The sequence below is a fragment of the Centrocercus urophasianus genome, unplaced genomic scaffold, assembly GCF_019232065.1.
Source record: "Centrocercus urophasianus isolate 14NV4802_14NV808 unplaced genomic scaffold, USGS_Curo_1.0 seq_29, whole genome shotgun sequence".
In the NCBI taxonomy this organism is placed as follows: domain Eukaryota; kingdom Metazoa; phylum Chordata; class Aves; order Galliformes; family Phasianidae; genus Centrocercus; species Centrocercus urophasianus.
Window position 1 is genome coordinate 12,417,959 of NW_024884855.1, and position 14,811 is coordinate 12,432,769.

At 43.1% G+C, this 14,811-nt stretch overlaps 1 protein-coding gene and 1 long non-coding RNA gene across 2 annotated transcripts; one reads left to right on the forward strand and one right to left on the reverse strand.

Moving 5' to 3' along the window:
- Positions 1-2,594: 2,594 nt before the first annotated feature.
- LOC122165321 (parvalbumin, thymic) lies at positions 2,595-5,258 on the forward strand. The gene is made up of 4 exons (XM_042828185.1): positions 2,595-2,667; positions 3,449-3,581; positions 3,848-3,957; positions 5,233-5,258. Exons 1-4 carry the CDS (start codon positions 2,607-2,609, stop codon positions 5,256-5,258), a joined length of 330 nt encoding a protein of 109 aa, XP_042684119.1. The 5' UTR covers positions 2,595-2,606.
- Positions 5,259-7,209: 1,951 nt separating this feature from the next.
- Positions 7,210-10,496, reverse strand: LOC122165114. Its single transcript, XR_006170396.1, has 3 exons — positions 10,468-10,496; positions 8,976-9,039; positions 7,210-7,386 (listed from the first exon to the last, which is right to left on the reverse strand). It is a non-coding gene; the product is annotated as an uncharacterized LOC122165114 (long non-coding RNA).
- Positions 10,497-14,811: the final 4,315 nt, after the last annotated feature.

Here is a 14,811-nt window from a genome sequence, read left to right on the forward strand (position 1 = left end):
TAAAAGAGAAGCTCTGTCACGCAGAGCTCAGCAGCTTTTGTCTCAGAGACAGCTGGGTAGATCACAGCCCCTTTGCTTCATACAGACACGACCAAACAGGATGTCAGAACCTCACAGGATTCTAAGATTTTCCCTGGAAACATACCAGACAAAGTACCTCCCCCAGCCAACTGTTCCCATGGATTGACATAATATTATTTTACCTCCTGTAGCAACAAATTCACTGCAGGGTTTTTTTTTTTCAAGACAACAACAAACCAGGCATTCTGAAGACAATACAACTATAAGTTTTTCCTTATGTGGTTTGCTACACGACAATATTTGAACTGGACATTTAAAATTTTTTTTTGTTTAGCACACCAGCGATTAAACTTTATCACATGTCATGTCTGCAGATAAGATAACAAGTCATCACATCCAAACATTCATTAAAGGCATCTCTCCCGAAGCTAGCCCTGCTTCATTTCATCCGACTCCTCAGACCAAGCGTATCAGACAGTTTTTTTTGCCTTCAGTCCTACATCATATGGAGAAGTTGGTATTTTCTGCTTAAATCAGAAGAAATTTAATACGACTCCGTCCTTTTTGCGTATCTGGCCACTTATCTTGTTTCGTTTGCAAATATCATATGTATTCTCTTGAGATAAAAATAGTGCAAGATGATTAGTTAGGCAAGTTCATTTGACACCATTCCCCCTTCGTGACGCTGAAATCTAAAATCTGTATATGGTATACAACTTAAAGTATATATATGCAAGCTCAGCTCTGGTGGAGACACACAGCGAGTGCTCTCCTCCCAGCCAGACTGCTTCCTTATCCAGCCAAGAAGACCACAAAGGTAAGCTGCTTAGATCCTCTGCTTTCAAAAAATTAAACAAAAACGCTCCCAAAATGGAAAGCACCGATTTAACTAAAATATATATTCTAATATCAGCTTCCAGTATGCCATACCTTCACAGAATTTCATAGAACAGAATCACCATTCAGATCACAGGATGGGGAAAGACAGAACGGTGCCCTTCACAGAAATTAAGACCATGCTGCAGTTTTCAGATTTTTTTTCTTTAAACTTTTCCCCACGTTTTTAATGCCGTCAGTGCAGAGAGGTGAATGGCAGAGCTCCAGATCACCTTGCCCAGTGCTCAGAGAGAAAAACATTCTGCACAGGAAGCCGCTGGGCCAAAACAACTGCTAGCAAAACAGAAGTAACTGAGCTGTCTTAGCCTGAGAAACACTCATTGCCACCAGCATGGATTTGTCCCACTGCCTCCTTACATCTTGTGAGATATTCAGAGACTGACAACGGCTCTGCCGACAACAAACAGGGGGAGGCATCACTTCATATTTTGGAGAAAGCTTCTACTGCTCTGTAGATCCCAAATCAAAGTCCCTCATAAACGGTTACCAGCATTTGGTCTCCTTCTGACTGGCACTACTTTCCATCCTCACAGCACATTGCTGAAGACGGTTTAGGATTCGTGTCAAGGGATTTCTGGTGGTTTTCAAGAATAACTTTTCTATGTCTCATTTCCTCTTCTTTCATTAACATCAAGTTACCTCACAGTAATGCTGCAAGTCCTAAATTGCAACCAGTCTGCGCTGGTGTGTGCTGTGAGAGTGGAAGTGCATCAATGCTGCATTTACACTGCGAGGACTGACCAGCAATCTGGGCCTTGTAGCATTCACTTAAGCAATATATACTGCTTTGGCAAACGAACCAGTGCAGCTGTTGGAGGCTGACAGAAACAAAGAGTATCTCTTGTAAAATGCTGCTGTATCAGAAGAAAATGCCTCCGTGTTTTTATTAGGAATGAGTATTAAGCCTCAAAAGCTCTGCTCAAATCACATCAGCACTCTGACCTGCTGAAACTCGGATACAAACCTGGCTTATCACCCATCGCCACCAACTCAAAACAAAACAAATCAAATGGCAAAATCATGGCATAATTTGGAACCTTTTTTAAAAAAAACACCGTGAAAAGTGGTCTGTTAATGATGCAGTGCCCCAGCAGACCACATTTACAGCACTGTTACATTCATTGGGTACAGCAAAGCAGAAGTAGAAATAACTCTTCAGGTTTAGATTTCCTTGTAACAAGTGAAATGATTCTTATTTATTCTACACCATTACTTTCATTCCTGTTAAGATACATTTATTGATAATAATACCAGGGTTTTTTTTTATTCTAATTAAATTTATTCCAGATATAGCTCTAGGGGACATACTTGGCCCTATCTTTTTATGCGTGCAGTAAATATATGCTGACTTTAATTGACTAGTAACCTACCTCTGGGAAAACCCACACCAAATTCACGAGGTTTTGTGGTTCCATTCACCTTTGATTTGCTCCCCCAGCACAACGCAGCCATCAGATCTTCCTGAAGCCCCACACTGCCTCACGCAGAATTCCTCCCTCATTACCCAGCTTTAAGTGGAAGCACCTGCTGCAGACATCTGCTTCAGTATGCTCCCCTTGCAATTAGATGAATAATGTCTCCCCTATCACATACTGTCACTGCAGCAAATTCAAATAGAGCCATGAAAAGATAGAGAAGTCATTTTAATGACTAAGTAGCTCACATTTAACTTATTTTACAGTTCAACAATGGCCATCACTGACATCCTTTCTGCTAAAGATATTGAATCTGCTCTCTCCAGCTGCCAGGGTAAGGAACGATCTCTCTCCAGCCAGAAGATGCATATCATTTTTATGTCTTAAGATGGCGTGCCTATCATTTTCCCCTTACATTCCTTCCCGGTGAGATCTCTTTGTAGCTACGTTACAGTATAGCTTCTTGAATTCAGAAAGTCTTACAAGCGGTTATTTGGTGGGTAACGTTACCTGAAACAGAGTGGCAGTAAGAGCCACGGTTTCACTTAGCACAGGGCTGGCTCTCAATTCCTAAACCTGCTGAAGACATGGATTTCAGTGGTTAGCCTTGTCCTGCAGAATGCCAGAACGAGCTGCAGCGCCCAGAATCCCCCTTACTTGTGAAGCAATGAGCAGCCTTGCTTCTCTCAGAATTCCCCCCAAGCAGGATCATGCCAGTTCCCAACGCCCCGTGAGCAACTTCAAGGCTGAACACTGCTTTATTTTCTACCAAATTCTTCACTAAAGTAAGGACTAAGTGAATGTAAAACAAGAACTACAGGACTTGTTAGTAGGGCACAGCAGCACCCTCTAAACACTTATAATTAATTGCATGTGACACGGATAGCTAGAGCCCTGATTTAGCACGGTGTGCGCTGTAGCAGAGAATTCCAAACTGGATGATAGGACATATGAGCACAGGCACAGAGTGATTGAGCAGGGAAAGTATCCACCGAATCATCTCAGCTGCATTGGGGAACAGGAGAAAAAGGAGCAGGCTGATGTTGTCGACCAGGCGCGCGTGCGGTAGCAGCAACTTGAAAGGAAAGCATGTAAGAGGTTTTTGTCTCTTCCAGCTGCGGATTCCTTCAATTATAAGTCGTTCTTCTCCACGGTTGGCTTATCCAGCAAAACTCCTGATCAGATAAAGAAAGTTTTTGGAATCCTTGATCAGGACAAGAGCGGCTTCATCGAAGAAGAAGAGCTTCAGTAAGTATTGCTCAGCTGCTGCATGTCTTTGAACAGTGGAAACCTTTGAACATCCGTGGCGTCCCAGAAAAAAACTTGATGTTATTTTTAAAACTCAATGCAATGCTTTGCTTTTCCTTGAATTTGTGTGGATCTCACCAGATGTTACAAACTAGAGTTACTTTTTCTTTTGGCGTGGGCTTAAGTTAGAAAACCAGAGACATAATATGCTGAGGTCACTGCAGAAAAGCAGAGTAAGCACAGCGCTCTGCCCTGCTCAATTCCAGGCTGTTTCTGAAGAACTTCTCTTCGAGTGCCAGAGTGCTCACCTCTGCGGAGACCAAGGCTTTCCTGGCTGCAGGTGACACTGATGGTGATGGCAAAATCGGAGTAGAAGGTAAGGCTGCTGGAAACTTCATCAAAGTCAGGCTTTAAAATGCACGCATTTAGTTACACTTAGCCGGCCCAGGGGAGAGCACACCCTGCTCATTTAGCCCAGTACTTCCTGTCACATTTTTCATACTGACAAATACTCCTTTTTTTCATAGCCTTGTTTCTATGTAGTCTCTGTTGTAGCAAGAGCAGATTTAGGCCCAATGTAGACCCCATTCTCTCAGCTAATAACAACAACAATTGGGGTTAATTTCTGCACGCACCTGATGCAGGGACAGGCTCAGAGTGCTGCATTTTTAGAACATTCTGAATGCTTACTCACTCCGAATTTTCATTTTGCTCTGTGCTTTTGGTCATGGGACACTTTCACTTTTAACAATTTCCACCTACGTGAACTTGATTATTGACCCCTCTCAGCATTACTGAGGGGGTAACCCTGTACGTAAAGCAGGGCCAGTATCGCTTCTAAGGGCCAGAACTGCTGTACAGCAGCATGGAGTGTGCTGGAGCACTGTCTGATGTTGGCAGATTTCACTGGACAGTCCCTCTATGAGAAACTACACCAAATTCCTTCAGAAACTCCCACAGGAATGATGTGAACTGGCCAGGGTATTTCTTCCGGAAATTGCAGCAGAAGAAAATAGGACATTATGCATCATGTATCAGAGATGAAGTCACTGAAAACAGGGCTGTCTCAGACGAACTAGGACAGGTGGCAATAACTCCAGCAGACACACGTGCTAATCTTAGCCAGAGTTTGGGAGGAGAGAGATACACTGTTGGAGGAATTTGCTTTTGCAGCAGCTTTTGCAGCTTCTGTCTATGAACCCCAAATAGGACATTATATTATGCCGGTCTTAGCTCTTAACTATTGAATTTCCTATTCTGAAATTACATCACTACTAATATTTTTTGCTTCTGAATAATGATTTTTAAAAACTACTGGAAATATATTGAAAGCTGCAGGTCTGAGCCAATTCTCTGCTAGCTATTATCAGAGTTTGTAATGGGCTCAAGACAGCTTACCTTTAGCTCAGGATTTCCTACAAACATGAATTTGCAGACGCGCTTCTCCTCTCTGCACCAACTCTTTTGAAGGAGTGAAAAATCTGCTACGCCCCCAGAATCTCAATTTAGCAGTGGCTCTGCGGTGCTATAATAGCACAAGGAGCCCTCCATAGCTAGGAGATTAGGACATTTTTATCTATCTTTTCTAAAGATGTTATAAGCACTGTCACCTCATTTTATTCCCTGCCTTTCTCATTTTCTTTCTTGACAGAATTCCAGTCCCTGGTGAAGGCATAAACAGCGTTAGACCAAAGGCAGCCTTGGACTGACTCTTCCAATTACCTCGTCCAACAAGCACTTCGCACTCTGCATGTGTTTGTACATTTTTATATTGTTTCAGGCATCAGTGATTCCCCATACGTCAAGTTCATTCAAAGCACTGCTGAGAAATCTCTCCATGTACAGATGTTTCCATTGTAAAGAAGGCACTTCGTGATTTTCAGCTACTCATAATATTGAAATTGTGGCTAGAAGATGGGAGAAAAAAATGCTGTTCTTTCAGTTTTGTTCAGGATTTCCATCCTCATGTTTAACATGCTGACTTGCCACACACAGTTTTAATGATTTTAAACAACACGATCTCTCTTAAGACATAAGTGCCCTGATTTTGTTGGGTTTTATTTCTGCTTAATTCCCTGATCCTTTAGGAAAAGCAATGCTAACAAGAGAGCTAAAAATAATTTATATTCAGTCCCAGATCTGAGACTCTAAGAAAAAAAATGTAAGAGAAGCTGACACATAGCAGAGAGCATGGAATAAATTTGTGGGTATTTTACAAAATGAAGTATTAGGTTGCAGCATCTATCATCAGAAAGTGTTTATGGCCTAAAATGTAACTCTCCTTCAAGAAGATTTATCTTTCATGAAACCCAAGGCAGCTGTGAGATAGAGGAGAAGGTTCTAATCCCATATCACACAGAATCACAGAATCACAGAATCACAGAATCACCCGGGTTGGAAGGGACCTCAAGGATCATGTAGTTCCAACCCCCCTGCCCAGCAGGGCCACCAAACACACACATTCAGATCAGGTTGCCCAGGACCCCGTCCAACCTGGCCTTAAACACATCCAAGGACGGGGCATCCACAACCTCCCTGGGCAGCCCGTTCCAGGGCCTAACCACTCTCCTTGTATAGAACTTCCCCCTAACATCCAACCTAAATCTTCCCTCCTTTAACTTCGATCCATTTCCCCTAGTCCTGCTGTTGTCAGCCCTTTTGAAGAGTTTACTCCCCTCGTGGGTGTAGGTTCCCTTCAGGTACTGATAGGCTGCAATGAGGTCACCCCGCAGCTTCTCTTCTCCAGGCTGAACAAGCCCAACTCCCTCAGCCTGTCCTCATAGGGGAGGTGCTCCAGCCCCCTGATCATCTTAGTCGCCCTCCTCTGGACCCTTTCCAAAATCTCAATGTCTTTCTTGTACTGAGGGCTCCACACCTGGACACAGTACTCCAGGTGGGGCCTCACAAGAGCCGAGTAGAGGGACAATCACCTCCCTGTCCCTGCTGACCACCCCTCTCCTGATGGAGCCCAGGATCCCATTTGCCTTTCGAGCTGCCAGAGCGCACTGCTGGCTCATGTTCAGTCTCTCGTCCATCAGGACCCCCAGGTCCTTCTCTGCCGAGCTGCTCTCAAGGACCACTCCTCCCAGCCTGTACGGGTGCCTGGGGTTCTTCCGGCCCAAATGCAAAACCTTGCACTTTGCCGTGTTGAACCTCATTAGGTTCACCCGAGCCCAGCCCTCCAGCCTGTCGAGGTCCCTCTGAATGGCATCCCTTCCTTCCACCGTATCAACCGCACCACTCAGCTTGGTGTCGTCAGCAAACTTGCTGAGGGTGCACTCAATTCCCTCATCGATGTCATTAATAAAGATGTTAAAGAGCACCGGTCCCAAGACAGACCCTTGGGGGACACCACTTGTTACCGGCCTCCACCTGGACATAGAGCCATTGACCACCACCCTCTGTCTGCGGCCTTTCAACCAATTGCTCATCCATCGGGTCGTCCACCCATCAAATCCACTTCCCTCCAATTTGGAGATGAGGATGTGGTGGGGGACCATGTCAAAGGCCTTGCTCAGGTCCAGGTAAATGACATCAGTTGCCTTCCCTTCGTCCACCAATGCCGTCACTCCATCATAGAAGGCCACAAGATTAGTTAGGCATGACCTTCTCATCTCTGACACCCATCTCTGACACCGGCCCAAGTCACAGACCCTGACAACGGGCGACAGGCCCGGAGGTTTTTCTGTTCGTCAGAAGCATGTTGCTGATTATCCCTTAATAACTGCTACCCAATAAGACCTTACCACATGTGTGAATGTCGGTGCTTCAGGTGAAACACCAGCCAGTCTTGCCGCTTGATGATCTTGAAGAGAAGCAGAAGAAATTCAGTCTGTTTTATGGGGCTAAATAATGGCCATCATTCAATTCTTTCATTTGTTACCATGAATGATCACCCAACACAACCCATAACATCAGCGATTTACTCAAGTATGAAAACCACCAAGAGCTAATCTTTCCTTTGATGAGGGTCCCGTCGGGTTTAATGCCACTGATGGCACTGCCTTCATTAATGGACAAGGCAAACAATATTTATGGTGTAAGGCACAGCTCAGTACACTCCACAGATGTTACGTATTTCTGGCTGAGCGCTGCACATTTCCCCACTAACATTGAGTCGGGACTTTTCCCATCTACCATGACTTGGTTCCAGCTCAGTAGCCTGTCATTTTAATTCTCCCTGCTGAAACTGGGTGATAATTGAAACATAATTTGGCAGCTGTTTCGAAGAAGAGCAGAAACAAAGCCTTCTGGAGCTTTATGTAACACTCAGCGTTGGCATTTCCATGAATTGCGACGTGATTAAATGAGGCGAGCACAGCTCACCCAGCCCAGGCATGTAAGAAAGCTGTTCATCAGATGTAAGGCTGTTAATGCAAAAGAGGAATTCCAGCAATCAGACTCACTGAAGCCTTGGCAGAATCATAATGAATATGAATTCTAATTCTATCCCCGAAGCATTTGATGTTAAATCTGGGCTTAAATTATAGCTGCTGTTAATTACAGCACTGAAATATTTTGCATAATGATGACACTCTGTTGGTTCCTTTTCCTCGTTTTCCTGAACGCTGAAGAAAAAAATGCAGAGCAGTCCAGAGCTGCAGCAGTATACAGATATAATACAGATTTCAGCTCTTCACACTGCTAACCACTAAAACCTCACCTCACTAATTCACAAGCAGAGGGTGAACACGATATATAAGTAACAAGCCTGACATTTTATTTCTTGCACACCTGAATTTTTTCATGTGGAATGCAAGAAATACAACACGCTGCAATAGCACTAGAGAAAACCTTTGCTTGCTGGATGTCTCTGTGGATGCCACCTGAAGTAGAAAGGAGGCAAATGGTGATACCACAATGTTACCACCACAGAGGCATAGGGTCACAAAGTAATCTGTGCCAGAAGAGACCTCTGGTTCTGCGGTCTGTGGTTCACCCCCTGCCCAGAAGGCCAACTTACAGCATGCTGCTCTAGGATGGGTTTGAGTACCTGCAGGCACGGAGGCTCTGTAACCTCTCTGATCAATCTGGTAAGTACGGATTCAATCCTCTGCACTGAGCATTCACGAATAAAGTACAAAAATAAAGCACGGATGAATACACACTTAAAATCCAATCTTCTACTTTAAATTGTCTATACTACATCAAATCTGAAATCACTCAACAACACCCTGTGCATCGCACTGGTCATCTGTTCTCAGCTTCCAGAGCAATTCCATCCCATCCAGAATAATGCTGCTTCTTAATTCCTAGCATAAAAGAAGTGTTGTTTGTATGTTTTACGTAAGACAACTGAAGATCAATTTAAAATGTGAGCAGCAGATCTGAGTCCTGCTGAGCTCACGGACTGTGAGTTGTAGGACACGTCTGCACACCCCGTGCTCTCATTACCTGTAGGAGCAGTATAATCTTTAATCCTTCCGATACCTCTTGTGAAATGAAGACTTGCTGCAACCTGTTTAAGTGGGAAAACAATACAAAGAAATTTGTTTCTTACACAAGCTCATAGAAGGAAATGGTCAGGGTTTGGAACCCAATACCCCAAACCCAACCTGTTGCTCCAGCCACTGAATCCATCACCTCTTTTAAATCAAATCTTGTTTTGTTCTGGTAAAGAAAGGATATAAGAACAGAACAATCCTGCAAAGATAAAATCATCTCATATTTAGTGGAAATTGGCCCCCTAATATCTTCATGTTGTCAGAGAACTCCAGCAATTTTACCACTCCACTGTTCCTCTGGAAAATCCCAGTCTAGAGCCATTTGTAAACTTTGGATTCAATTTCAGCTCTCCAACTGTTCAAAATCTGGCATTCATTTTCTAACAAGAGGAGTAAGAGCGCACAGAAAGGGCAAGGGGATGTCAGAACATTCATTGCACAAGGGCGGTAAAGTTTCTCCTTTGAGTTTGCAGCCAGCCCATGTGGAAAATCTTTGATGCAGCACCATCAGAGACGCCTGGAGCTCTTCACACAAACAGTGTGGGCAGAAGGGGCCAAGCCTGGATTCATTTCCTGGAATGGGTTACTGAAATAGATATATCCTGACTGGATCCCTGAACTGACATCTATGATTCTACGTACTTAGCATTTTCATATTTAGTTGTGTGCGTATTTTAAAACATTTTAAGAAGTGGGTGCTGTGGAATCTGAACTAATTTGAAGTGTTCATGTTTTCTGAAACTCTGAATTTCCACTCAACTTTCGATTGCAAGCCACACAGATAACATTACAGAGGCACAGACTTTCTGGAACACTTTCAGTATGGAAAAACTGTCTTTCGGTTGGGATATGGCTGCTCCAGAGCTTTAGATTTGCTCATCAGCACATCTGACACTCAAGAAAGCAAGAAAATCAGAGCTTCTGATTATCAAGCTGCAGAAAAGAATTTCAGATTACCACATCAGTTACCATAAGCAGTTACTCCCAGCCAACGGCTTCCTCTGGGGCTGCAAAGACATTACTGACCTACGGCTGAAAGGGGAATTTGTGTCCAATTAAAAATAGACAAATACCCAACTCAGAAGGAAGGAATCATGCTGGCTTCATCACACCCAGACAAATATCTCCTGGTATTTCCCAGACAACTTCCTCCCTAACTCCTGAGATTCCACAACAAACCGATCTGTGTTTGCAGGGATCTCCCTGACAGACTGCAATATTTAGCCAGCACACAAATATACACAGCAAAGCCTGGTTTTGCTAGGTAGCTGAACTCATCTGTTCTGCCTCTTTATCAGTAAAGGAAGGTCCCTGGAAGCATCTCCATGTTTTCTTTTTTTGTTGTTATTTCAGTCTTTTGGTTGATTTTGTGGATCAGACACTTTTTCTTTTAAATATCTGTTCCCCTCTCTTCTGTCCCTTGCTTGTGAATGCACACCTACCTGTGCAGCTGTTTTCATGACGTTTCCTCTCACCCTAAAACGAAAGGAAACGTTTTGTAGCTGCACGTAAGTGTCTCTGATGCCATCTACAGGCAAATTGTGATCAGCCACACAGACATTCAAGAACCTGTATCAATAAATGCATTTTAAAATAATTTATAAAAATAATTTATTCAAAAATAAATGCATTTATTTGTAACTTCAACTCGGCCTCTTGACAAAACACTATTCCTTGAGTGTTCAGCAACTCCAGATTAAATGGATCAAGATGAATCCAGATTACTGAATTGGAACTACATTCAAAATCCTCCCTGGAACAGCTCACGTCCCCGTCCACCCGATGGCACTGTTGTTCCACTTACAAGAAGTTAAAGCAGCATTCTGTTCCAATTCATTCAAGTCGGAATATTTCTAGTATCCCATCTGTCCACTTCTGTTTATAACTCAACTTTCCCAGGTTAAATTATCCCTGAACACAGAATGCTAATTTTTTTCTTTCCCAAAGGAGAGGTCCCTGTGCCTCAGAACTTGGGAGCAGGATGGGGGAGGTCAGAAGGAAGGTCTGCGGTGCTGGTTTGCACCTGGAGGATAAATACCTTTTCTGGTAGATCCACTGAGGACACCAAAACCTCTGCAGCAGCAAATCCCAGGTGCAAAGCCCTTTCCTATCCACATCCAGCACACTAGCTGTACTGAGCAAGCTACACACCATGGCTCAGAGAAACAAAGGAGAAAGAGCTGCGCAGGGGCAGGAGCCAAGGGCCCAGCACCCCTCTCTTCCAGTAGGGGTCATGAAGGGCTGCACGCAGAGCCAGAACAGAGATGCTGTATCTTTCAATCATACCAAAAAAAAAAATGAAAATAAAAATCCTTAAAAATAAATGTATAATTGAAATAATTGTTTGTTTCTTATGATTTGGAAAGGACAAAGAGGTGGAGCTCTTGAAAAGTCTTTCTGTGGGCATTAATCTTGTAAAAATCAGTGTGACTGCCTCATGTGGCTTTTCTTGTAGCTATTTAAGATGTTCCAGTATTTGCAGATCAAAAATATTCATATCAAAATTATCTGCCAATGCTACAACGGTACTGATGCATTGCACATTTAAGATAAGACATTACAGGGAAGCAAGAAAACTTCAAAACAAGGCCAAGGAGATTATCACTTCGCAGAAAATTAAAAGCTACGTGGCTTTAAAGAATACTGAAAAATTTGCCTTATGCATTAGCCAAAATATATTTCTCCATTAGCTCCAATGAAAGAAGCAGGCCCTCATGTTGTACAGTTTTCCTGAACGGTGAAAAAAGAGTCGTCCATTAAGCACACTCATATTTACAATTTCAGTGTCATCTCAGGAGAGCAATATACATAGGGAACTGAGGAGTAATACCTGCAGTGTGACTGCAAGGCCAAAGGCTATCACTGATGTCAGATAACACCGCGCACTTCTCTGATACGTTTTATATGTTCGGCCAATAATACGGCTCACCTGAAGATCTTCAAGCATTGCACCAAGATTAATGGCTGACACAGAGAAAGGCACAGACAGCTCAGATAACTTTTGAGTTATCAGGCATCTCCTTCATTTAACCACACTTACTTCCACGCTGACTATTGTGCCAGCTCTACACAAATCTATGACCATTTCACCACTTACCATTCCATTAGGGACATTGAAAAATTAATGACAGTCTAGGTCTGATATCAGCTTCAGTGATCACTCTGGCTCATTAGGGTTTTAGACCTTTCCTCCTTTCAGCATTACCACTAAGCAGATCAGTGGAGAAAACACAGTTTCTGTCTACCAGAACACACACTCGTCCTCTTTCTTTCACTCACTGTCAAAAGTCTTCTTCTATCTGCTGCTGCAGGAAAGCTCTTTGGGCTGTGCCTGTGAAGCCACAATAGAAGGAGCACTGCGTGACCACCTGCACACATCCAACCAGGTCCCTTCACGTGAGCACAGCTCTCCAGACTCGTAAGTTGTTTGGACTGAGATTGTCCCATGTTCAGCAACCGTTTCACCCAACTCTCTCCACCAGTCCTTAAACACATGACTGCCCTCTGTCTGTCTGATCTCTTTACATGCTTTATGCACACATTTTAAGTGCCTTGCAGAATCCAGACACCTGCTTCTCCGTTCTTCAGAAGGCCATGTCTGTTAAACAAGTGACATTAGATGATTATTTACTATACGATTAATTTATAGGGCATTTCTTACTTTATACATTATTAAAGGTTGTGCACCTTTCTACTGCAATAAATTAATGGCAGAAATCCCACTGACATCACTGAGGACAGGTGATAAACAGAAATCACTGGAAACGCTTCAATACCATTTACTCCACTTACATTATTTTATTACTGTGGCTTGGTATTCTGCAGGTCACAGTGAAATACAGCCACATGTAAGGCCTCAGGTAACAGAACAGTACCTCTGTGCATATCTGTTACACACCACAAAAGGCAGCACCCGGGTTCTTTCACAGCCGTTCAGCTTAGGGCACAGTTATTCTGCAAATACACAGAAAATTTGAACGATTTACACTTTCTAAGATCAGTCCATCTGAAATTTCCTACTGTGCTGACAGAAGTCAGAAACAGCTTGGGCAACTGTGTTTAGAGACAGAGTGAAAAACCGTATTACTGAGTCACAGGTGCACTTGCAAGCCTACCTAAAGACAAACACACAGCATACATAGCAGTGTCACAGATCTTCCAGGACTGCTTTCTACAGGGGAAAGTACTGATAAGAAAAGTCTCTATGAGTTTGATATGTTATTAGCCAGCTACGTTTATCTGTTCCTCTATTGTTTTCAAATATGAACCAATCTCATTTACACAGAACAGATGGGACTTGAACACGAGATGCTGCTCCCAACCCATGAGAATGCCTGTCTTTGCTCAGCCCTGCAGTGCTGCTGGACACATCCTGTGCCTTGGGAAGGAAAGCTTTGTCACTCAGGCTTCTGAGGCCTGGATTTCAATCCTTGTTGTAACACTGTGCAACAAAAATGCCATTATCTTAGACCTTTACATGAAATATGGTTATACTACGGCACAAGCAAGCATTTAGATTGGATTCTGTAATTTTTTCTATACAACTGAAGTGTATACCTGGAGTGACAAGATACTGCACCTCAAATGGAGCTGCAGGCTTCAGTGATTCCTGCAATATTCACACTAAGATCCTCTGCCATCACCACTGAGACAACAGCATTAATGATCAACCACACAGGCTGTTCTAGTTACTTCCAAGCTCATTACAAAGGCAGAATCTGTTATCCAGGATCACAGCACAATTCTTCTAGCCCTAACATTACCAGGGCTGAGAGATGGAACTGTACGGGCTTTAGAAGAGCTGCTACAGCATCTCTTTACACGTCTGTAGTTGCTCTCAGGTTGACACCTCTCCTCTGATCTCACCTGAGACAACTGCTGATGTTTCCTTTGCATCCGCTGTAAGTCATCTCTTTGGTTGCTTGCCACTGCCAATTAACGCTCTGTACTTCATACCAAACAGGACAGAAAGACTACAAGGCTAGCTCCAAGCCTGCCAATGATTTACTAAAACACAAAGTTCCACTGCTTATTAGTTAACTGGACTCGACTTGGAAAAAGAAAAATACATGTATTGTTTTTAACTCGCTGAAAACAAATTTATTGCAAAGCAGAAAGTAGAAGAGCTTATTGATATGAAGACTCTATTCAACACCTGCACTGCCAGGAGTTCAGCTCTGAAGGAAGGAAACAAACAGAAGGGCTTTAATAGTCCTGTAGTACTACAAACTATGACACCCAGAGAAGGAAAAAAAAAAGAAGTAAAGCTGTGCAAGTACATAAATCTTAGGAAGAACAACTCAATAGTACCTTCAGAAGTTCTTAGAAGAGCAAAAGCAAACAAAAGAGCAGCAAATTAATTATTTTTCTTTGTAGGAACAAATGTTAAACATTCCTGGAAACAGTACTCGGATTTTTTTTATCAGATTTTGCATGGTTGTTAACTGCTTGATATCTAGCAGCTCCTCTTGTAGAATAAGCAGCATTTTTTCCACAGCATTATGTTGCCTGCATATTATCTTTCACAAATTTTCTTCCACAGATCTGTTTCTGAACCTCACAGGGACTGCAATCACCCAACGTAACACACGCCCTGCAGCCGGGGAACGAGGCAGGCAGTGGAGCTGGGCAGTGGGTTATGTAGTTGAAATATCCCTCTGCACACTATGCTCATTCCTGATGATTTCATTCTAATCGTAGCAGAGGGAAACCTGCACTTCAGATGCGGTGTCATTAATAAGTAAATAAACGCTGGTAACCCTAGAGTGCAACCTGTATCGATATAC

Coding starts and splice junctions, on each gene's coding strand:
- LOC122165321 (XM_042828185.1), top strand. CDS start 2,607: ATGGCCATCACTGACATCCTTTCTGCTAAAGATATTGAATCTGCTCTC. Junction 2,668..3,448: donor TGCTCTCTCCAGCTGCCAGG/GTAAGGAACGAT, acceptor TGTCTCTTCCAG/CTGCGGATTCCTTCAATTAT. Junction 3,958..5,232: donor TGGCAAAATCGGAGTAGAAG/GTAAGGCTGCTG, acceptor CTTTCTTGACAG/AATTCCAGTCCCTGGTGAAG.